Below are 25,824 nucleotides of genomic sequence, written 5' to 3' on the forward strand. Positions count from 1 at the left end.
TTTCTTGCCTTTTACCGTTTAAAATAGGGAGTGGAAATTGGACCAATAGCAATGCGCCACTTGAGATTTTCTAAAGGGTCGCCTCTCTCAACTTTCAGCAATATCATACTTCCTCCCCTCCGTCTCATAAAAAATGTCCTATTTGAACAATTCACTGTTCTTAAGAAAATGATTGGATGTATTGATTTTGAGGATAAAACTAATACCTTTTAATAGAATACCCCTATTAGTTTTAGTTAAAAGAGTGGTTGGATAAAGTGAAAGTTAATAAATAGAGGTATGATAGTGAAAAAATAATAATAAATGCTGTATTAATATTGTAAAAAGATAATTATTTTAAGATAAAGAAAAAATGCAAATGCGACACTTTTTATGAGACGGAGGGAGTATATGGATATGCCAGGTTTTCTTTTAATTTTCAAAAAAAAGAAGTAAAAACTACCCCCTTTCAAAGTTTTTTTAAGAATAAAAAAGAGTTTTAAAAACTAAATAGAAATAAAAATAAACTATTTTAAATAATAAAAAATGGATCAAAACCAAAATATAGCTCTAATTAATTACTATGAATATTTTGACTAATAAATAAAAATAAAAGGATTCAAAATAAATAAAATTCGAACGTGAAAATATCCGAAAAAATAAAATGAATGTACCAAAATGATCAGCGTGAAATATATTTATGGAAAACAGACAAATTTTAATCAAATTTTGAAGTAAAAAATGACGGTTGAAAAGGCTTATGCCGATCGAAATGTGACTGTCAAAGGAGTCGAAAAAATAAAATGAACACTCTAGATTAAACTACGTGAATCGTAGATTAATAAAACTGGCGTCTGCAAGTTCGATTTAAAAAAATTTCGTCCGTTAATTTTACATACATTTGAGAATCCGTTAAACCGTCTGTCTGTATATTGAAAAATTTATGCTTATGACCGGGGATTGAATTAAAACGAATTGATAGTTGACTGAATGTCAACTTTTATTGAACTAACGAATGATTGATTGAACTATAATACAAATGCTACGATGAATGAATGATTGAGCCAAAATTGGGGTACCACAGTATCATTAATCCATTAATCCATTGTTTTATTAAAGTGGATCATTTTAAAAAATTTAATAGAGGAAGCTCCAATACTTGATGAGGATGCATGAATAATGTGTGGATCATAGTGGATGCAACTTCAAACTTACCTAGCAAGCCAATAAACTTCTAGTGCATATCTTGTGAAATTTCTACATTGATTGCTTGCTATCATCTTAGTGATTAATAGGTTTAAGATCTTCATCAAATCAATATTGTGTGAGAAGGAAACTATGCCCTTAAATTTAAAGCCTTATGGAAAACCATGTTTAAAATAACAAGAATCCAGCATGTATCCAAGTTTTCCTTGAAAAGACTCATTGTCATGACCTCTAAATTGTCTTAATTGAGAATGGTTTGGTGTTGATGGTTGGATGTGTTGAGAATTCATACTTATGAAAAATCAAAAACTATATTTCCATCTAATCAAAAACTGAAAAAACCTTGTAGATGTCAGGCATTAAAACTTTTCATCTTACTATATTATTTGTAATATTGGAATGTAAACTTACTAACAAGCATCACTTAACAATAAGTTACAACTCAAGCATTATAATTGTCATTTTGAAAATGAACAATCACAATATTATTTAAAATTAAACTGGGCTCATATGTTTCATTATTAGAAACATCATGTATAGAAAATCTAATATCTTTTGAGAAAATTCTTAAACCATTTTGCAGATAACTTTTGATATCTTTTCAAACCATTTTTGTAATCCACAAAATTGATTCCAAAGCGTACTGTATAACCCAATGACCATTCAAAATTGTCCAATAATGACCATGCAAAATATCCTTTTATGTTTACGCCATTCCTAACCGTAAAAGAGATATAAATTAAGTTAGCTATAAGAAAGAAACTAAAATTAAATTTATATAAAAAATAATTTCCTTACTTGATTGCAGATTTAATATAATAGAGATGACGATAATAATAGTCGATTCTAAAAGTGTCTATCAGGGCTTCCTCTAATGACAGTGTTGGATCATTAAACTCATCGACACCTACAAATTAAGTTTTCTTAAGAAGTTATGACCATGTATATATGGTAGATAAAAATGTTAAAGTTAAAATCATACACAAATTAAAAACAACATTTTAGAAAAACTGTTATATATTCAATCTCATTTACTTTATATAATATATAACATTTAAGGGATAATAAATATGAAGTAAAATGTACTTACCATTTTCAGTAATGTAAATCAAAGGATTGTTGTACATTTTCTTGACATAGAGTAACAATTCTTGAATTCCTTTAGGGTAAACAAATAGCCAATCTGAAGCTGCCTATAAAGATAATTATATATACACTTAAATCATAGGTGAATTATAGCAATACTAATATTTTTCCATTAAAAAAAGTATGGTCATATACATACCCTTGGACCTATGGGAATTCCATTGCGCTCAGCTTCGATCATAAAAACAAAATTTTAATTTATGATCAAATTCAAAATATATAAAAAAATTGAATGAGATCAATAATTAAAGACATTCTTACTTGTAAGATTAGCATGAGAATCTGTGTTGTAATTAGGTTTATAATTTTTAAGTTGAGGCGCATTAGTAGCATAATTAGATGTATAATAGTTTAGTCCAAGAAAATCAAATGACCCTTTAAGTAGTTTTTCTTGCTCTTTAGAGAATTTTGGCAATCTTTTTCCAACTAGAGAACGCATGCTTTGTGGATATTTTCCTGATGTTAGCGGTTCCATAAACCTGTAATCATTGTTACAAATAAAGAAGAAGAAAAAAATCATGAAGAACAATTAGAATTTTTGAGAAGCATGGTAAATTCTCACAATAAAAATAACTAAATGATATAAATATTGATTTTTAAATCTATAGTATGAAGAAGATATTATAGATAGTGATGGATCTTGTCCATTTGACATGGTTGGAACCCCTTAAATTAAAAAAAATGCACATTTACCCATCTCTATATATTTTATAGTTTGAATTCTTTGATTTTTTTTTCACCACATCTTTGAAAAATCAAGTTTTACATATCTTGAGGATAAAGTCATACAAGAATTTATAAGACAGACCATTTTATTTACATGTCGATTTTGTAATTATGACTTATGTTAGAAGTAATCAATATTAAGTAATATTATTAATTTTTGTTAAGTTTAATCTATTTAGTGTAGGTTAGCATTTTTGTCTATATGACATTGTTGTTTGTGTATATAACAAGTGTAGCTGTCAATATTGGAGTGTGCTTAAACATTTGTTATAACCGTTTTGAAGAGTAGTGGAAGTTTGTTATTTCAATTCTCTCTCTTCTCTCTCTTCTTCCATCTCCATCTTCTTCATCTTGTGCACCAACAATTGGTATCTAGAGCTCCGGTTCAGATCCACAGGAAAACACGAGTGAACAATGAGACGTTATGTGATTGGTTTCGTTTCTTGAATTCGTGTTGAATTTTTGATCAGAATCGTAACAGAATCACGTTTCTTGATTCTGCAGGATAGGGAAACATTACTGTTTAATGAGAGCTGAGTGAATTGCACACGGTTGAAGATGAACGAAAACGGTAATCTGAGTACTAAGCTTCCAATGTTCGATGTCAAGAGCTGGAATCAATGGATGATTCAAATGTGTGTGTTGTTTGGCACTCAAAATGTTCCTGATCTCGTCATTGACAGTTACGTTCTGGTTGCACTTTCAGCAAATGCAACAGATGCACAGGAATGCTCAACACGATCTGAGGAAGAAGGATCAGAAGGTGTTGTTTTCCAATTCATCAGTGTGTGGATGCAAACGTGTTTGACAAAATCGTTGATTGACGACGGCGAAGGCTGCGTGAGACACACTGGTACGGTGCTACGACTGAGTTATATCAGTGAAGCAGGTGAAACTTTAGTCTCTATGTAATAAGTATGAGAATCTCAACATGAAGAACAATGAGAAAGTATCTGACTATATCTCTAGAGTGGTTCTAATCACAAATGAGATGAATTCGTATGGAGAAACTTGACCGGTCACAAATTCTACTAGTTTTCCGACACTCATTCGGCATTAATTTACGAAGTCGATAACACTTTGTTTTACCTTTTTGAATTATTTTGTCAAGTAAATTAGATGTTCGCATTTCCATTCTCATTTGGTTATTATTTTTGGTTTTCGTCAATGTACTACATTTTATGCTTTCTTTTGGTAGTTCTGTTGGTTTTCAGGTGCAAACAAGTATGCCCAAAGACTCGCCACGGGAATCGGGCGTTCCGGGCTCACAGAGAAGAAGTTTTAAAGTTACAGTGGCCCTGACACGGCCACCTGTGTTGCCTGACACGACCCGTGTCAGGGGAAGGAGAAAAGAGGATGAAAAGAGGAAAAACAGTGGGCTGACACGGGTGCCCGTGTCAGCAAGCCTGGCATGGGCATGTTGGGAAATCAGCAGCAGTAAGCCAACATGGTCGGCCGTGTTGCCTGACACGGTCAGTGTTGGCTTGGACGCCCCATCTTCTAATTTTACCAGATTTTTGGAATTGCTAATCCCGGAGGACATTTTGGGTATTTGCCACATCAATTAATTGATCAATGACTTATTAGGATACTTTTGGAGACAGAGAACAAGAATTTTTGCACGACGAAGATTTGGTACGATTGAGATTGGGAAGATCAAAAGTTTCGGAGAACGAAGGTCCTTCAAGAGCTAATGCAATTTAAGGTCAATGGAATCCCATTATTCTTGTAATGTCTAATTTAAATGTTGTATTTTCTTTAAATAATATGAGCGGCTAAACCCCCAATGCCAGGGGGGTGTCCCTGATTTGATCGTGTAATGACTCTGAATTCATAATTCTCTCAATTTTATGTTTGTTATTCAATTTAATTGTGCAATGTTTTTAACGATTTCGTTATCAGAAAAATAAGGATTGTTATACGGTTAACAAGTTGCGGGATTGCAATTGTTAAGGTTTTTGCACTATTAAATTGTAGTAGATATCACCTAGGACCAGGGATACCCTATGGTTACTGGTTATATCTTGTTATTTAAAAAATCATGGTTTCATCATAATTCTCTAAGGACTTAGAGATTATAATGAATGACCAAAGGTTTCCCTCTAAGATTTTAGGAGAAAACAATTTTAAGATCTGGTAAATGAATATTTGAACTGGTTGAGGAGATATACATTCAAGGTCATTGCAAGATATAATCACACACCGTCCTTGGAATAATTTTATCATTTGTGTAAAAGTTGTATTTTGCATTCTATCCAATTCAATTATAGTGCGGATTTATTCTAAACTTTCAAACTACTGTTTTTATTTAATTGAATCACAATCTAAACTAATATTACTGCGTATTCCTCGAGATCGATATTTGGGAAACATCCCTATTATTACTACATTGGCAAAATAGTACACTTGCTATTTTCCCGATCAAGTTTTTGACACCGTTGCCGGGGACTGTCAAATATAAAGTTTAAATTTAGTTCAATTGAAATTTTGTTGCTCTGCAACTAAAATTTATTCTCTGTTTTTTTAGTTATTTATGTCGATCATTGTCAACTAATTTGTGTATGATATTTGTATGCGAGGTAAGGCCTCAGCTGATTTTCCTTTTGACGCAGAAATCGAAAGAACTTTGCGTTCAAGACTCAGACAAGTTAGATTAGAAAGACTGGAATCAGAAGAAGAAGAACTTTCCATTCATTCAGGTTCAGATTCAGGTTTGGAGAGAGAGATCAAAATAATGGGGGAGAACCCACCGCCACTAGAAAGATTGTTGGGTGACTACGGAGGCGCAAATGCACCAACCAGAAGATTAACAATTGTCAACCAACCGATGAATGTGGCTAATTTCCAGCTACATCCAAGTACTATTAATCAACTTGAAAGAAAGCATTTCACTTGAAAGGTAAATGAAGATGCAAACAAGCATTTGCAAAGGTTTCTGACCATGAGCAACACTCTCAAAATTGATGGTCACACGGAGGAAGCTAAGAATTTAAGAATGTTCCTGTTCACCTTAGTGGAAGAAGCTGAAGAATGGTTCTATTCTCTCCCAGCCGGTAGCATTACATCATGGGAAGAGATGGAAAAGGCTTTCCTGAATGAGTATTTTCCAGTGTCGGTTTTCCTGAGAAAAAGGTATGAAATCCTAATTTTTAAGCAGAAAGATGGGGAATCTTTGGGATATGCCTACAAGAGATTCAAAAGGGTCCTGGTAGCCTGCCCAACTCATAATATGGATCCAACAGAACAGATGCAGATGTTTGTAAATGGTCTCAAAATAAAGACCAAACAGTTGATTGATACCGCAGCTGATGGCTCAACTAACTTCTCAACAACCACTGGTATCAAAAAGATCATTGAAGCAATTGCGGCTAATGAGCACTTAAAGTTGTATGATAGATGTGTAAGTAAACCGGAAGGAGTTATCGATTTGAAGCTAGAGACTAATAGAATCCGTATAAAAGATACTATCACTGCCGAAGTCGAAAAGAAGCTGAAAGCGATGAATATAGGTACCCAACAGGTAGCTCAAATCCAACCTGCCTCTTGTCTGTTATGAGATTTGTAATGGACCGCACCAAACAGTGTATTATTTTGCAACTCCTCAACAAGTTGAGGAAATAAATTTTTTGAAGCAAAATAATCCCTATTCCAACACATACAATCCTGGTTGAAAGAATCATCCCAATTTTTCTCATGGAAAGATCAGAAAGGGAACGCTCCTCAACAAGGTCAAGGTCAATATCAAACTCAATATCAACAACAACAACAACAACAAGCCCCTAAGAAAGCTGGTTGGGAGATTTCCATTGAAAGAATGAAAGCTCATAATGTTCAAATCCAAGAAGAAACCAGAAACAATCAGAAAAAAACTACCGCATCCATAAAAAATCTTGAAGTTCAGATGGGTCAAATAGCACAACAATTAGCCTCGAGTTCTCAAGCACAAGGTGCTCTACCGAGTGCAACTGTGACAAATCCTAGAGAGCATAATAATGTTAGTGTTGTGACAACGAGAAGAGGTAAATCTCATGAAGTCCTTGAGGAGACAATTGAAGATGAAGATCAATTGCTTGAAGTAGATCTTGAGATCAAGGAAAATGAAGCCGTGAGGAAAGAATTGGTTGCACCGAAACAAGTGGTGAAAGAAAAATTCATTGAACCAAAGTCGATCATTAAGCTTCCCTTTCTCACCAGAAACAAGAAAAAGGGGCAACATGTGAAAAACTTTGAGAAGTTCCTAGAGTTGTTCAAGAAGCTAGAAATCAACATTCCGCTTTTGGAAGCACTTGAACAAATGCCTACGTATTCCAAGTTCATGAAGGACATCATTTCTAAGAGGTGTACCATTGACACCAAGTGCTATTTTGCAGGGTATGAAAATTCCAACGAAGAAGAAAGATCGAGGAGTTGTCACTATCCCTTGCACCATCAGAGATAGGTCATTCAAAAAATCTCTTATTGATCTAGGAGCCAGTGTGAGTCTCATGTCGTTAACCATTTACAAGAAACTGGGTATATGGGTTATGCAAGATACCAGGATGACACTCCAATTCACCGATCATCCTGTTAAGAGACCTTATGGTATAGTTGAAGATGTTCTAATGAAAATTGACAAGTTTGTATTCTTGGTGGATTTCGTGATTCTAGAAATTCCTGAGGATGAAAAGATCCCTCTCATTCTTGGGAGACCTTTTTTAGAGACTGGAAGATGCTTGATCAACATAGAGGAAGGTACTATGACTTCGAAAGTTTATGATGAGGAATTAAAAGTTGATGTTCGAAACACCATGAAATACAAAGATGACATTGGCACTAGTCATACAATAGAGGTTCTAGATCAAGTGATGACTTATGATAGTCCTTTGAATGCACCGCAGTTACCATTGGAAAGAGTGTTAAGTTTGTCCATATTTAACGGTGATAAAGAAGTGGACAACGGGGAATCAGAAGTGCTGGCCATGATGAACGCACAACCCCCCTAGAAGGGATCTCGACCACACCGGTGGGAAGATTTACAACTACCTCAATCATGTGAGGAGAATAAAGAGTCCAAGAAGGGGACGGAGTTGAAACAACTTCCCGAGAATCTCAAATATGTCTTCCTCGATTCTGAAGCTAAATGCCCGACTATAACAAATTCGAGCCTCAAGAGTATCAAAGAAGAGAAACTCATCCAAGTCCTAAAAAATACAAGAATGTTATCGGATGGGCAATTGAGGACTTGAAAGGTATTAGCCCTACAGTGTGCATGCATAAAATTCTCATAGAAGGCGATCACAAACCGGTGGTCCAGCCCCAAAGAAGACTTTACCCAACAATGAAATAAGTGGTTCGGAAAGAAGTGGTGAAATTGTTAGACGCAAGTCTTATCTACCCTATATCTGACAGCCCATGGGTGAGTCCGGTACATGTGGTCCCCAAAAAGGGAGGGACCACCGTCATAAGAAACGAGAAGAATGAGCTAATCCGTACAAGGACAGTTACAGGTTGGCGAGTGTGTATTGACTATCGGAGGTTAAACATCGCGAGCAGAAAAGACCATTTGTCGTTGCCATTCCTTGATCAAATGTTGGAAAGGCTAGCTGGTCATGATAACTATTGTTTTCTGGATGGATACTCCAGGTATAATCAGATTGTTGTTGCCCTAAAAGATCAAGAGAAGACAACATTCACATGCCCTTATGGTGTATTTGCATACAGAAGAATACCATTTGGGTTGTGTAATGATCCAACCACATTCCAACGTTGCATGACTTCCATCTTTGCTGACATGCTTGAAAAGCATATGGAAGTGTTCATGGATGACTTTTCGGTCTTTGGATCTTCGTTTGATAATTGTTTAACTAACCTTTCTCTTGTTTTAGACAGGTGCCAGAAAAAAAAAATTGATTATGAATTGGGAGAAATTCCATTTCATGGTGCGAGAAGGAATAATCTTGGGTCACAAAATTTCCTACAAGGGAATTGAAGTCGACCAAGCAAAAGTGGAGGTGATATCTAAACTTCCGCCTCCGGTTAACGAAAAAGGTATCAGGAGTTTCTTAGGACATGCGGGTTTTTACTGCAGGTTCATAAGAGATTTCTCTAAAATAGCCAAACCGCTGACCACTCTATTGGTCAAGGATAAGGCTTTTGCGTTCGATGAAGAATGTGCCATAACTTTTGAGACATTGAAAAACAAATTAGTATCAACACCAATTGTTATTGCCCCAGATTGGTCTCTCCCATTTGAGATCATGTGCGATGCTAGTGATATTGCTGTAGGGGTAGTTCTAGGACACGGGAGAGAGAAGTTGTTACATGTTATTTACTATGCTAGTCATGTGCTGAACCCTGCACAAATGAATTATGAAACTATTGAGAAGGAGTTGCTAGCAGTGGTTTATGCATTTGACAAATTCCGGTAATACCTGTTAGGATCGAAAGTTGTTGTTTATATTGACCATGCTGCTTTAAAATATTTATTTGCTAAACAGGATTATAAGCTGAGGATCCTGAGGTGGATCTTGCTCCTCCAATAATTTGATGTGGAGATTAGGGACAAAAGGGGATGTGAAAACATCATTGCCAATCATTTGTCTCAAATGTCACCGATTGAAGAAACAGAAGACAATAGACCAATAAAGGATGAGTTTGCTGATGAACACATCCTAGTTGTCATTGGTATCCCTTGGTTCGCAGACTACGCGAATTATCTAGTAGGTGGTGTAATCCATAATAATTTTGATTCTAACAAGAAGAAAAAGTTTTTACATGAATGCAGGTTCTACTTATGGGATGACCCATTCCTGTACAAGAGAGGAGTATGTGGGCTAGTCAAAAGATGCATTCTGGAGGAAGAACAAAGGGATGTGCTTAGAGCTTGTCATGACTCAGATTATGAAGGACACTTTAGTGGTGACAGAACAACAACTAAAGTCCTTCAGTCGGCTCTATACTGGCCCACATTGTTCAAAGATGCCCAAGACATAGTCAAAGAGTGCGACAAATGTCAAAGAACAAGCAATATTTCTAAGAGGAAACAAATACCGCAAAATGCCATGCTGGAAGTCAAATTGTTTGATGTGTGGGGAATAGACTTCATGGGACCATTTCCACCCTCATTTGGAAAGAGTTACATCTTGGTAGCAGTGGACTATGTGTCAAAGTGGGTGGAAGTGGTGGCATTGCCCACTAATGATTTTAGAGTTGTAGTGACTTTTCTGAAGAAGAATATTTTCTCAAGATTTGGAGTGCCGAGAGCACTTATCAGTGATGAAGGTACTCATTTCTTAAACAAACTGATGGAAAATCTGCTGAAGAAATATAATGTTAAACACAAGATCGCCACCCTATATCACCCTCAAACGAGTGGCCAGGTCGAAGTGTCTGAGACACAGATAAAACCAATCTTGGAAAAGATTGTATGGGCATCTCGAAAAAACTGGGAAATGAAGCTGGAAGATGCACTATGGGCGTACAGAACGACATTCAAAATGTCTATAGGTATGTCCCCTTATCAGTTAGTTTATGGTAAAGCTTGTCACTTGTCACTCGAGTTGGAGCACGAAGCGTTTTGGGCTTCTAAATTCTTAAATTATGATCTTGCCAAAGCTGGTGAATCCTGAATTCTTCAACTCTATGAGCTAGAAGAATTTAGGAATCAAGATTATGAGAATGCTAAACTATATAAGGAGCATACAAAAAAATGGCATGATCGGAAGATCCTGAGAAAGGAGTTTGTGGAGGGGCAGTTGATACTCTTGCTTAATTCCAAGTTAAATTTTTTTCTGGGAAAGTTGAAATCCAGATGGTCCGGTCCGTTTTTGGTTCACAGAGTGTTTCCCCATGGAGCAATAGAACTTAAAAATCAAAGTAACAGGGGCACATTTAAACTGAACGAACAAAGATTGAAACCTTACTACAAAGGGCAGGAGAGTGGGTTGATAGACAATGTTCGTCTCAGAGGATAAGATGGACGACCGTCGAGCCATGCGATGTTAAACGCGACGCTTTGTGGGAGGCAACCCACACTGTTTAATTCTAACGAATTCAGTTGTTTTGGTGTGGTTTGTTTCTTTTTGTTTGTAGGTCCGCGCAATAATCGCATAGGACGGAAGGAGAGGTTTGAACTTAACCAAGAGAATACAATATGCTAGAAGAGCAAGTAGAGACAGGTGGAAAAATAAAGTTTTTTTGCAAAAAAATAGAGTTCTGACACAGGCACCCGTGTCAGGACATGCCATAAGGATGAATGGAGTTTCCAGTAGGCTGACACGGCCGCCCGTGTCAGCTGACATGCCCAGTGTCAGCCCTACTATAGCAAAGGGTGGAAAATAGAACCTGACACGGCCGCCCGTGTCACGGGACACGACCCGTGTCAGACAGCGCAGGGTCAGATTTTTGGGCTTTTCCACTTCCATTTGTATGGCCCCCACTAGGAGTTTTCACCAATAACCACCATATTAACTCATCATCAATCCTATTAATCAGATTTTCTGCTCTTTTCTCTCTCTTTCTCACTTAATCCTCCTTCTCCCTCCTTTAGTTCTCACTTTACTCTATAGCCTCCACCATCAAAGCTCATCCCTTTACCACCGTAAACCATCCAAATCACCAACTCACTTCACGAAAGTTGCGCCATTTTCCGTCCTCTACAAGTACACGATAATCTTTTCTCCTAATTCCATATTTTATTTTTGCTCAATTTTTTTGCAGGGACAAGATATGTCGCCTAGACGAATTACTAAGGGAAAGCAAACAGAGGCTGGGTCGTCAAGGCCTTGGAAGAGGACCATTTGCCATCCAAATTCTCACGACATCATCTTCGACAACCCGGAGCATGAGAGGCGTTATTCGCCTCACGTCAAGCGTAAGATCACGCCAACGAGGTATTTATGCTCTGACACTCTAGTTCAATTGGGTCTGTCTGAAGAATTGGATAAAATGTTTCATGTGCTAGGCATGCTAGAATTTGTGGACTGTAAGGCGCCTACGTTTTAGCACATAACTTTGGATTTTTTTTGTACTATTGAGTTTAAGCTGAAGAAGGGATGGAAAGGTACCACGATGTACCATGGTGGCACTATGCATTTCAAGTTATATAACGTTGACCATGAGTTGACGGTTGAGCAGCTAGGTGATATCCTCCGATTACCCCTGTATGGTCCCAGAGCTGTTCCGGATAGCTTTGATGCTAAAACTTTTTGGTTAGCCATCACGGGTCGAACCGATTATTTGGTGAAGGGTGCTAAAGCATCTGGAATTCAGAACCGTTGTTTTCGCTATGCTCAGAAGGTACTAGCATTCACACTTTTTGGTAGGGGTGATAGTACCAGTATGGGTACCTAGAGGGAGTTGTTCTTTCTGTTTGCCATGGCAAACAGGGTTGCTATGAGTGTTTCAGCATTTGCAGCTAACTACCTCGGTAGAGTGGGCAGAGCTGCTTAGGGTGGAATCTCCATTAGGGGTATAATCACACAGATAGTCCACCATTTTGGATATGACCCTACTGCCCTAAATGAAATACCAGTGTCAGGTAAGAATAAGTTGGACATGAATGCTCTAGTCAGCAAGTTATGAACTCTCAAATCTCATATTATTATGCTTTGATGAGTTCTAGCCAGTTTATCATGGCACTTCCTGACCCTGCGAGGATAAGCATTTCCGACACTGCTAATTGGTTATATGAGAGTGTTGTTCACGATGATATGGATGAGCACAATGCTAACACTTTTGTTGCAGGTGACCAGCATGAGGAAGATGCGTAGGAGCAAGAGCAGTTTGTACCTCCATAGGAGAACACCGCATATACAGGTGTCAGGTCATCATCTATGACACCGGACCAATGGTCGTAGATATAGACTGAGGTCGTTGATCTCCAAGCGGAGCAGGCACGCCAAGGAATAAAGCAAGCTCGTCAAGGGACAATAATGGATGAGACGCATGTGATGATGCAACAGTTAATGTTGCAATTTCCTTTGCCATAGTGAGGCTTTGTGAGTTCCCCCTCTATCGTGGATTAAGCATTGCGGTCAATGTTTGGTTAAAGTGTGGGTTTTTTTATTACTTTATTACTTTCTACATTATTTTTATGTCATTTTTCTGATTGTTTATTGTCTGTTTAATTAGTGTGTATGGTATTTTGTGTGTTACAGATCGAGGGTATTCATGCCGGATGAATAATGAGGCTTGTATCTAGTGGATGAAAGACACACCCCATACTTGCTCTCCCTAAAACCCCCAAAAGTTGATATTGCCGAAGTGAATAATCAGACGCGACTTTCTATCATTGGACTGACACAAGAATACTTTGTACCCGAAACAAAGACGAAGCTACATTACACTAAGAGGTATCTTGAAACATGTAGGCTATATACTAAACATGGTGAGAATCACACAAATCCAAACACTTATCATCATGAGAGCTTTTCAGGTATGTCTCTGTCACTCTGAGTTTGCATAAGTAGATATTGGAATTTCAAGACACACATATACACACTGAGGCACTTCTTTGTTTTAACCCTGAGCCTTTCCAGCCAACCATTCAATATTATCTTTCGTTTACCCAATTCTAGCCATATTCCCCTTTTGTTTGTTATGAACCGTTGTAAATAACCGTAAGCCCAAACACTCCCTTACGTTGCTCGGATAAGTGTTGTTGATTGTTGATCTGTGGAAAATTCTAAGTTTGGGGTTGAGACACCGGTAAGAACTAGATAAGTGCATATGAGATGAAAAGAAAAAATTGTTATGAAAATTCAAGAAAAAGAGAAAGAAAAAAATGAGAAGAAGAATAAAGCACTTATCTAGAGAAGATTTAGTTTGGCAAAAAGCTTGCTTAAAGAAACACGTGAAGAAAAAGAAAAAGAAAACTAATGAATTCTAACAAGAACGGTGTCCAAAAATCTCTAAGTTGAACGATTGAACACAATGACGAGGATGACAACACGGACTCTGAGCCTAAACCACTAGTTTCCCCCTTTTTGTTTGTTTTCCCCACCATATGCCTAAGCCCCATTATAACCTTAAAAGCCCTCGAATAGTGTGTGATGTGTATTTGAAATGAAGATATATGTTACTCAAACTTATGAGTTGACTCTGCATACTTTAACCATGAGAAATTTGGTGAGAGTGTGAAAAGCTACAAGTGAAGAGGTGCTTCGATGTGAAAGTGTGGCGGAACGTCGGAAGTCGGGGAAGAGTAAAACAGTGAACGAAAAGTGAAAAGGGAGTCGCGAAAGATCACGGAAGTATTGCGGCAAGTGAATTGGAAGAATTTGGGTGTGACCGTCCTACTGTCCCGAGCATCACTTAAGGACAACCAATGAGATAAGTTTGGGGTTGTGATCGGTCACCAATTCTACTAGTTTTCTAACACTCATTCGACATCAATTCACGAAGTCAGTAACACTTTGTTTTACCTTTTTGTATTATTTTGTCAAGTAAATTAGATGTCCGCATTTCCATTCTCGTTTGGTTATTATTTTTGGTTTTCGTCAATGTACTACATTTTATGCTTTCTTTTGGTAGTTCTATTGGTTTTCAAGTGCAAGAAAGTATGCCCAAAGACTCGCCAAGGGAATCGGGCGTTCCGGGCTCACGGAGAAGAAGTTTTGAAGTTATAGTGGCCCTGAAATGGCCAGCCGTGTTGCCTGACACGACTCGTGTCAGGGGAAGGAGAAAAGAGGAAAAACAGTGGGCTGACACGGGTACCCGTGTCAGCTAACACGGCCCGTGTCAGCAATCCTGGCATGGTGTGTTGGGAAATCAGCAGCAGTAAGCCAACATGGCCAACTGTGTTGCCTGACACGGTCAGTGTTAGCTTGGACGCCTCATCTTCTAATTTTACCGAATTTTTGGAATTGCTGATCCCGGAGGGCATTTTGGGTATTTGCTACATCAATTAATGATCAGTGACTATTTAGGTTACTTTTAGAGACAGATAACAAGACTTTTTGCACGACGAAGAATTGGTACGATTGAGATTGGGAAGATCAAGAGTTTTGGAGAACGGAGGTCCTTCAATAGCTAATGCAATTGAAGATCAACGGAATCCCACTATTCTTGTAATGTCTAATTTAAATGTTGTATTTTCTTTGAATAATATGAGCGACTAAACCCCCCAATGTCAGGGGGTGTCCCTGATTTGATCGTGTAATGACTCTGAATTCGTAATTTCCTCAATTTTATGTTTGTTATTAAATTTAATTGTGCAATGTTTTTAACACTTTCGTTATTAGAAAAATAAGGATTGTTATATGGTTAACAAGTTGCGACATTGCAATTGTTAAGGTTTTTGCACAATTAAATTGTAGTAGATATCACCTAGGACTAGGGATACCCTATGGTTACTGGTTATATCTTATTATTTTAAAAGGCTTGGTTTCATCATAATTCCCTAAGGACTCAGAGATTAGGATGAATGACCAAAGGTTTCCCTCTAAGGTTTTAGGAGGAAACAATTTTAAGATCTGGTAAATGAATATTTGAACTGGTTGAGGAGATAGACATTCAAGGTCATTGAAGAAGATAATCACACACCGTCCTTGGCATAATTTTATCATTTGTGTAAAAGCTGTATTTTGCATTCTGTCTAATTCAATTATAGTGCAGATTTATTCCAAACCTTCAAACTACTGCTTTTGTTTAATTGAATCACAATTTAAACTAATATTACTGTGCAACCTTCGAGATCGATATTTGGGAAACTTCCCTATTAATACTACATTGGCAAAATAGTTCACTTGCTATTTTCCTGTTCAAAACTCTCTCTGAAGAAAAGATTATTGAGAAGGTACTTAGATCTCTTACTCTTCAGTTTGGTTACATTGTTATAGCTATTGAACCTTCCAAGGATCTTAGCACCATGAGAATTGAAGAGCTGAAAAGCAGTCTAGAGGCACAATAGTTGCGTCCGACTGAGAGAAACTTTAAAATAGAGGTAGCGCAGTAGGCTCTGAAAGCAACTTATGGTAAGAAATATCATAAGCAGTCTTGGTCAAAAGCCAAGAAAAAATCTGAAGGTGTTCAGAAGTCAGAAACCTCAACTTCTGAAAGACATAAGAGTGCTCAGAAAGGGAAGGAGAAGTATGACAAGAGGAAGGTTCAGTGCTACTGTTGTAAGAAGTTTGGCCACTTCGCTGCTGATTGTTGGTCAAATAAGGAAAGGAAGTCAGAAGAAGCAAACATAGCCAGGGGAGATTCTGATAATGAACATGTTCTATTGATGGCTTCTGAGTCTGGTAGTACGTCTTTGGAAGACTGGTGGTACATGAACACTGGTTATTCAAGTCACCTTATTGGAAGTAAGAAATGGCTGGTTGAGTTTAACTCTGGTAAGATGACCAAGATCATATGTGCTGATGATAAGTATCTGAATGCTGAAAGAATGAGAAATATCAGAGTAGTTCTGAATAATGGTAAAACTGTATTGATTCATAATGTGTGGTATGTTCCTAACATGAAAAGCAATCTAATGAGTGTAGGTCAATTCATTAAGAAAGAATTTTCAGTTACCATGAAGGACAATCTTTTGAAGGTGTATGACTGTAATCAGAAGTTGATTATGAAGTTAGAACAAGGAAGGAATAGAACATTCAAAGTAAATGTTAAAATTGCAGACTCTGAATGCCTTAGTGAAACACGTATTGTTAAGAAAAGTGAGATGTGGCATAAAAGATTTGGTCATCTGAACTTCAGAAGCTTAGGAGATCTCAATTCAAAGAAGTTGATACATTGAACTCATGCAATTAAGAAGCCATAGAATTCATGTAATGTGTGCATGAGAAGGAAGCAACCAAGACTTCCATTTGCATCTGAAATGCCTCAAAGAGAAAAGCATGATCTAGGTGTAGTTAATTTTGATGTGTGTTGACCATTTCCAGTACCTTCACTTGGAGGGAATAAATACTTTGTGTTATTTATTGATGAGTTCACAAGGATGGTATGGGTATCCCTTATAAAGTTCAAACACGAGGTGTTTGCTGAATTTAAGAAACTCAGAATCAAAGATGAGAATCAGATTTCTCAGAAGCTGGAAGTTCTCGGAACTGATTGTGGATATGAGTATATCTCTACAGAGTTCAGAATGTTCTGTGAGGATAATGGAATTTATCATGAGGTGACTACTTCTTACAACCCTCAACAAAACTGTCTTACTGAAAGAAGAAACCGAGCTTTGCTTGATATGACAAGGAGCATGCTGAAGGAGAAGAAGTTCCCTCGCACCTTGTAGTGAGAAGTTGTTGCCACTGTAACATATGTGCTCAACAACTGTCCAACCAAAAATCTAAAGAAAATTATTCCTTTGGAGAATTGGACTAGAGATAAGAAAAGTGTGAGCCATTTAAAGGTGTTTGTTTGTTTTTGTTACAAGCATGTTCCTGATGCTAAGAGAATGAAGTTGGATGACAAAAACAAAGTTATGTTGCTTGTAGGGTACCACAGGACAAGTGATTATAAGCTATATTGTCCTGTCACTAGCAAGGTTGAAATCAATAGAGATGTCAATATGAAAGAATCATAAGCGTGGGATTGGAACAAGTCTCAATTCAACTCTGGTGAGTTAAGTTCTGAAGATGAGTCATAATCAAAAGGCGACTCTGAAGGAGAATCTGCTTCTGAAGGGGATTCAACCTATGAAGATGAGTCCGAGTCTGATAGTGACTCTGAAGGTGAGTCTAACTTTGATCCAGATTCTGATGGTGATTTAGACTCTGGTGGAGATCTAGACTCTGGAAATATTCTAGACTCTAAAGGTGGTCATGCCTCTGATGGTGGTACTTCTGGGATTGTAGCATCTGATACTGTTCCAACGTCTGAAGAAGATTTTGAACAAGTTCAGAGGCCACAAAGAATCAAAAACATTCCAAGAAGATTTGTAGAGTTTGACATGCTGCAAGATACTAAAATAGACTATGAGGGAGAATTCACTTAGTGTGCCATGTTAGTAGACTCTGAACCAGTTAGTGTTGAAGAAACTCTTAAGATGAAAGTGTAGCTGAAGTCCATGAAAAAATAACTTGAGGCTATAGATATAAACAAGACTTGGGAGTTGACTAAGCTTCCAAAGGACAAAAAACCCATCAGCGTCAGATGGGTTTTCAATGTGAAACTGAAGCCAGATGGATCATTTGGAAAATATAAAGCAAGGATAGTGGCAAGAGGTTTTCTACAGAAACCTAGGTTAGACTACTTTGAGGTGTTTTCTCCTGCAGCAGGACATGAGACAATCAAATTGGTGATTGTGATAGTTGCTAACATGAACTGACCTCTGATGCATTTAGATGTGAAATATGCATTTCTGAACAGTTCATTGCAAGAAAAGGTATACGTGTCACAACCTTCTGGATTTATGAAAAAGAATCAGGAAGGGATGGTGTACAGGTTACATAAAGCGTTGTATGGACTGAAACAAGCTCCTAGATCTTGGAATTTGAAAATTTATTCATATTTCAAGCTCCAAGGATTCTGAAGGCAATATGATTCTGGTGTGTCTTTATGTTGATAACATATTGTTGACGGAAAGTTGTTCATATGAGATAATGAAGTTCAAAAAGGTGTTGATGAATGAGTTTGAGATGACTGATATGGGAAATATGGTATATTTTCTAGGGATGAAGATTTTGTACTCTGAGAAGGGTATCATTTTGCATCAGCTAAAGTATTAACTTGAGCTTCTAATGAGATTTGAGTTGCTGAATTGTAAGGTTGTTGTCACACCTTCAGAAACAAATCACAAATTTGATTCTGATGTTGAGGGTGATGATGCTACAATTTTCAAGCAGTTGGTTGACTCTCTGAGGTATTTGTGTAATACCATACCTAATATTTCCTTCGTAGTTGGAATAATTAGTAGGTTCATGAGTAAACTAAAGTGGTCTCATTACCAAGCTACTGTCAGGATTCTGAGTTATATTAAGGGGATTCTGAAGTATGAAGTTTTGTTTCCTTCTGGTGAAAAGGCTAATTCAGAACTGATGCGTTACTAGACTATGATTGGTGTGGAAACAGAGTTGACAGAAGAAGATTCTGACTATTTGTTTAAGTATCTGGGAGGTCTTATTTCTTGGTGTTCCAAGAAACAACCAGTTGTTGCTTTGTCAACCTGTGAAGCTGGATGCATTGTAGGTGTTGTGGTTGCATGTCAAGCTGTTTGGCTTCTGAATTTACCGTAAGATCAGAAGATCAAGGTAAACAAGCCTCTGAAGCTGATGACTGATAACAAATCTTCAATCAATCTTGCCAAGAACCTAGTACTGCATGGGATAAGCAAACATATTGAGACTAAGTATCACTTTATGAGAAGTCAAGTTCAAAATGGAGTGCTAGAAGTTATGAATTGTAGCACCCAAAAGTAGCTGGCAGGTGTTCTGACGAAAGCGATGAAGACTAACCAATTTCTCCACTTAAGGGATAGAATTGGTGTTGTTACTTTTGGTTATCTGAATACGAATTAAGGGACGATGTTAGAAGTAATCCATATTCAGTAATAATATTAGTTTTTGTTAAACTTAACCTAGCTAGTGAAGATTAACATTTTTGCCTACACGATATTATTGTTTGTGTATATAACAAGTGTAGCTGTCAATAATGGAGTGTGCGTAATCATTTACTGTAACCTTTTTTGAAGAGTAATGAAAGTTTGTTATTTCAATTCTCTCTCTTCTCTCTCTTCTTTCATCTTCATCTTGTGCACCAACAAATTAAAGTTATTTAAAAATCTAATGTGGTATTAAAGTCTACCGATTGGAGTCATCCACCGTTTATATCAATGTACCAAATTCAATAATGCTAAACACGAGTTAATGTATTAGTAAAACTAAATCCTATATCAATGTACCAAATTCAATAATGCTAAACACGAGTTAATGTATTAGTAAAACTAAATCCTATGTATATTAAAGATAAGATATGAGTAGACTTTATAACCAGTGAATTTTATAAGAATAAGTTTAAGTCGGTATAAGAATAAGTTTAAGTCAGTTTAATAAATCTAGAATAAATTCATAGTCTTTTTAAGGTAACTAATATAACCAACTAAGAGTTAATCAGAACTAAATTTTTAGGCAGATTTTAATTAATATTCAAATATATGCACTTACCACCCAATCATGAAGTCAACTGCTCGTTTAGCAGCATTTTGATCAAGTTTGTTGTCTGAAAATGGAACGAACCAATTAGACACCAACGTTATTCCTATCACACCTTTTTGAGATTCCTGCATATAGATCATTATTTTGGTTATTAGTCATCTAAATTCTTTTTTTTAACAATCACACATCAATCTAGAAGTATGCTTTTAAAGCTTTCACAAAAGAAAAAATAGACACACAAATCACAAACTACTTGTTTACACGTTCGAGCAAGTGTAGTTATGTTTTGAATGAACTATGATTTCAAAGTTACGAGCAATACTCAACAAAATTATGACAAACCTGATAACTGTTCTTATACACATCGACAGCTGCGGCATGTGCAAGAAGTTGGTAATGTGAAACCAAGTAAGGCTCTTTCCCTGAATCACCGCCGGTGCAATTTGGATTCAACCATTTTGAACATCGACTTGGTGGAAAGAATCCAAATGCATAACCGGCCAAGCTGTAAGAGTATGGCTCGTTCAAAGTAATCCAATGTTTCACCCTATCTCCAAACTCTTTGAAACAAAGTTCTGCATAATCTTTGAAATCTTTTCTGAAAATTAGTCATTATTATGATATGAATGTGTAGTATTGTTGTTTATCGATTAATAAACGATAATGTAAAAAATAACTTACACGATGAGAGGACTTAAGAATCCACCATACTCGTCCTCTAAAGTTTGAGGAAGATCCCAATGAAATAGAGTTACAAATGGTTGCAGACCTACAATATTGACATTTCATTGATTTTGTTTATCATAAGTTGTTGTATGAAATGCTAAAATGTGAAGTGTATTGAAAATTGAAGTAAACAAAGGAAATATACTAACCATTAGCCAATAGCTCGTCGATGAGGTTATTATAATATTTGACTCCTTCCAGGTTTATACTTCCATTAAGATGTCCTTCTATTGATATTTATTGAGATTGAAAGAAAAAAAATTATGGAAAAAATCAACATAATTAAGTTAAATTAACTAGCAAAAGAAGTTAATTGGTTTATGTTTTACTAACTTGGGAGAATTCTAGACCAAGAGATTGAGAATCTGTAAGCATCCAAATTCATATTCCTCATGATGTTAATGTCTTCCTGCAATATTTAAGTTTAAAAAACAAATTAAATAATAAAGGCCAAAAAGAAAAAAAAAACAAGGAAGATATTTTTATTTCAATGAAACTATTTGGTTGGTTGTTATTGTTGTTTTCTCCGCATATCATAGTCGTTTGAACTTTGAATCATTATTCATTTTTCACAACAAGTAGCACTCGTTGTCGGGGGGAAATAGGGTAAGTTTACAGGCGAGTACAATGACGAAGAAATACTAAATTAACAAAGGTATATAGAAGCATTGATTGAAGAGACATTGATGCCTCTAGACCTAACAAACGTTGAGAAGGTTGAGATGGTGGGTAAAGTCAAATGTACCATTATCTTTTGCCTCAGAGATAAATTATTAATGGAAGTCGCGAGATAAAAACTGCATATGAGATGTGGGTAAATATTGAATTATTATATATGATCAGGTCATTGTCTCACGTATTATTTAACACAACAACTTTATTCTTGCCGTGTGGTATAAATGTGTTGTGGAAAAGTTGATAGAATTTAATAAGATCATTAATTATTTGAAAAATATTGAGGTAAAAATTGATGATGAGGACAAGGCTATGTTCTTGTTAAGTTCAATATCTAGATCCGTTGAGCACTTCAAAGATTCCCTTATAAAAGTTGAAAGATTTTAAGGTTAATGATAGTGGTGAAGGCTTAAGTGTCTCAAGAGAAAGTAATGTTATTAGAGGAAACCAGACAAAGAAGATATCCAAGTCAAATTCTAAGTCTAAATCTAGGATTTTTGATAAGTCAGAGTTTAAATCTTCTAATTGTCACAAAACCAACCACTTCAAGAAGGATTGTCCTTAAAGATAGAGTAAGTGGTGTTCTCTTTAGATTGTGGTTGCCTCACACGAAGATGGTTATGAAAGCGTTGGTACACAAGTGGTAACGATTCTGAATATAGAGAAGAGTTGGGTTATGGATTCAAGTTGCTCATATCATATGTGTCTAAAGAAATAATATTTTTAAACTTTGATGCTGAAAGAAGGTGAAGTTGTTTGACCCTGAAACAATAGGCTTTGTAAAGTTCGTGATATTGGTACAATCAAAATGAAAATGTTGGATGATCGTGAGTTCCTTCTATGAAATGTGAGGTATGTCCTTGTTCTTAATGATTTTTTTTGTCTATAAACATGTTAATTATCTAGGCTATTACATTAGAATTAAATGTGGTGTGTTGAAAGTTTCATATAGTGCATTGATAATGGAAAAAGGGTTCAAAATGTGTGGGTTATATATTTGGAATGATTCTCCTTTTTTGTAGTATTTGAGATTAGGGCATGTCGCTGAAAGAGAGATTCAGTTGAACTTATTAAACAAAATTTGTCAAAGAATGAGAACTAATAAATTAGAACTTTTGTGATAATTGCATGAAAGGAAAATAACACGAGGTGAAGTTTGGAAGTGGTGTGCAAAATTCTAATATACCTTTTAAGAATGTCCACTCATATCTATGACAATTGATGGGGTGGATTATTTTTCCTCTCTATTAATGACATCTCTCTATAAGAATATGAGTATACATTTTAAAAAGTAAAAGTCATTTTTGAAAGGTTTAATGAATGATATTCTTATAGTAAAGCAATCAAAAACTAAACCTACTATATTTAGAGTTGATAATGGTCTAGAGTTTGTTTCAAAAAAAATTAATACACATGGCAAGAAACAAGGCATCATGAGGCATAAGACAATTGTTGTCACATCTCAATAAAATGACTTAGCAAAACTCATTAATAAAACTAATTTAGAGATAATAAGGGGCATGTTGCGGGGAACTAGATAACCAAAGGGTGTGTTTGTTTCAAATTTAGAAGTAATATTCCTTGGAATCTTATTCCTATCATTATTATTACTTGGAATAATATTCCTATCCAAGTGTTTGGTAAAAACTAAATTTCCTAGGAATGTTTATAATATTTATTTAATTTAAAAATTATAAAAAAATAAAATAAATAAATAAATGTGAGTAGTAGTGGGAAGTTGTAGTTAGTTGAATTTTATTTTCATGGGAATGTTGGATTCCCACCCTTTAAACCTTGGAATAAAAATAAAAAAATCATGTGAAAATAAAGTTCCTGGGAATAAAATATACCTTGGAATAATTTTTAAAAAATTGAATCAAACATGGGAATGTTGCATTCCCATGACAATATTCCCGGAAATATTTTTTAAAACCTTGAAACAAACACACCCAAAGAGTTTATGGAGTGAAGTTGTTTCTACAACAATTTACTTTATTAATAAATTTTCATCTACATGAATAAAATTCAAGACACCTATAGAAGTTTGGAGTGGGAAACCGATAAACTACTCAAACTTGGAGATTATTGGATCTTTGGAGCTTGCTCATATCAAACAAGACAACATTGATGTTATGGATGTGTGGTGTGTATTCATTGGTTATTCTGAAGAGGTGAAAAATTATAAACTATGGAAATTAGATCCTAAATGATACAAAATTATCATAAATAAGGATCTTTCTTTTGATGAGCCTAGTATGAGGATGAAGTGCAACGATTTTGAGGTTAAAGAATAAGAAATTATGGTGAAAGAGACTCGATTTGATATGGAAGTTTCTATTAATGAGACTAAAGATAATGAGGTAGTTGAAGATAAATTTGTATTGTAAAATTGTCATTCATTTGGACAATCATCAAGTTTATCATGAAAGGACAAAACACATTGACATTTGTTTACATTTTACAAGAAACATCATAAAGTCAAAATTATTAAGGTTCGGAAGGTTCCTCTAGAACAAAATCTAGCATATATGTTCACCAAATCATCGTCAAAAGATCAAGGTTCAAGTATTTCTTTGACTTATCAAATTTGTTGAAGAGTGATTCAAACTTCGAAGAGTGCAACACTATAGTTGGTGGTTAAATTGGCATCATTGTTGGTTTAAAGTTAAGGTGAATAAACATGAACATATATTTCACTACAACCAAATTTTTCAGCGAGAAGAAGGAATGCGGTGCAGTAGAGCTAGCGGCGGAGCCGAGATATATATCAATGCAAGAGTGGTAATCAGGTGACTGCTAACCAGAGTCTGACCATCTAGAGAATTAAAGGTCGATTAGCCGACGACAATAGTGAAGCCCGACCGACCAATAACAATAATAGAGTTTGGTCAACCGACGAGGGCAACGAGTCAAAAGTCGGGTGACAACGACAATCCAAACAGGCATAAATTTTTTCAATTTGTTCAATAATCCTTTCACTTATAAGTCATATTTTGAGTATGCTAAAATTTTAGAATTTACGAATATACTTTCATATAAAGAGAAATAAATAGTAGAAATTCTTAAATATTCTTTCATATAATGAGAAATAAATAGTAGAGATTCTTAAAATTATATTTTTGGAATTCGTCACTTTTTGAATTTATAAAAATGAAAAATTAGAAAACTTTTTAAATATTTTGAATTTGTGATTTTTATATTAAGAGTCTAAGATTGAGAAAACCTATGATAAAAAATAGTTTAATTTTAGAACTTCCAAGACTATTTCTTTATAACTATATTATAATTTATTGAAACAGTTTTAAAATTATAGGAAAACTGAGAAGTATATATAATTTAATTTCTTTTACTAAATACAATATTGCATATTTCCGCATTATACTCTCTCTCTATACCTTATAGTGGTGATATTGGTCAACTGCGAGATCTCCGTTGCTCTTATCTTGTATCTTATCTGCATGTTGCACATTTGATATATTCAATTATTATATTCCAAAAAGAAAATAAATTAATAGATAAAAAGGTAATAGAAACTTGCATGGTAATTTTATATCTAAAAAAAGTAAACAAAAGATCAAAACATAATTATAATCTACTTCTCAGATCTATATAGTATATAATAATTACTCAGCCTCTCATTCCATATAGTAAAACTTGATTGGCAACTTTTTGCAGCATCTTCTAATAAAAATGCTCTCTCAGATAGAGACAAACTCATTATAACCCATCATTATGCAAAACAAATAAACAAACACCAAAAAGAAAAAAATAGTGAAATGTAATTTGAATCTGAAAATACCTGGAAATTTATGAGTGAAGGTGTCCCATATACTTGGTCCTCTCCCACCTTCTTTTGCACCACCTTCATACTGCATATATACATATATACCATAGATTCAACTAAATTGTTCATTAACATAAACTTTATGAATTTTTAAATATTTTTTTATGAATTTTTTTAACTAATAATTATCAACAAAACTAGGATAAAACATTTACCTGGTATGATGAAGAAGCTGTCCCAAAAATGAAGCCTTTTGGAAAACTGGTTCGATTGAGTGAAGAAACATCAAGGATTGGTGAGACGGACTCTGAAGATGATAATATAGTGAAGAGATTGAAGAAGGAAAGAAGTAAAAAAGCTCTTAATATTGCCATAGTATGTGAAGAAAGACTAACTCACTATTATATGCTTGATGCATAAGATTTATATGAAAATGTGGTTCTTTTGATAAGAAAGAGAAAAGAAAAATATATATAGAAGCTACAGATGAGATTAGCTTTGTCATTA

The 25,824-nt window shown here is 35.5% G+C and overlaps 1 protein-coding gene across 1 annotated transcript; it reads right to left on the reverse strand.

Annotated features, from left to right (window-relative positions):
* Positions 1-1,535: 1,535 nt before the first annotated feature.
* On the reverse strand, positions 1,536-25,824 carry LOC127087255 (beta-glucosidase 13). The gene is made up of 13 exons (XM_051028119.1): positions 25,533-25,824; positions 25,333-25,402; positions 24,929-24,987; positions 21,192-21,267; positions 21,008-21,085; positions 20,814-20,901; positions 20,475-20,730; positions 20,142-20,257; positions 2,593-2,810; positions 2,471-2,502; positions 2,276-2,378; positions 1,984-2,092; positions 1,536-1,902 (listed from the first exon to the last, which is right to left on the reverse strand). The coding sequence occupies exons 1-13, from the start codon at positions 25,689-25,691 to the stop codon at positions 1,731-1,733; spliced, it is 1,536 nt and encodes a 511-aa protein (XP_050884076.1). The 5' UTR covers positions 25,692-25,824; the 3' UTR covers positions 1,536-1,730.

Source organism: Lathyrus oleraceus, chromosome 5 (assembly GCF_024323335.1).
Source record: "Lathyrus oleraceus cultivar Zhongwan6 chromosome 5, CAAS_Psat_ZW6_1.0, whole genome shotgun sequence".
In the NCBI taxonomy this organism is placed as follows: Eukaryota; Viridiplantae; Streptophyta; class Magnoliopsida; order Fabales; family Fabaceae; genus Lathyrus; species Lathyrus oleraceus.

Bases quoted from the DNA above. Each gene is read 5' to 3' on its own strand.
- LOC127087255 (XM_051028119.1), bottom strand. From the start codon at position 25,691: ATGGCAATATTAAGAGCTTTTTTACTTCTTTCCTTCTTCAATCTCTTC. The intron at 20,902-21,007 runs GTTAGTATATTT...TCAATATTGTAG, and splicing joins CGACGAGCTATTGGCTAATG to GTCTGCAACCATTTGTAACT. The intron at 2,093-2,275 runs GTAAGTACATTT...CTTAATTTGTAG, and splicing joins GATTTACATTACTGAAAATG to GTGTCGATGAGTTTAATGAT.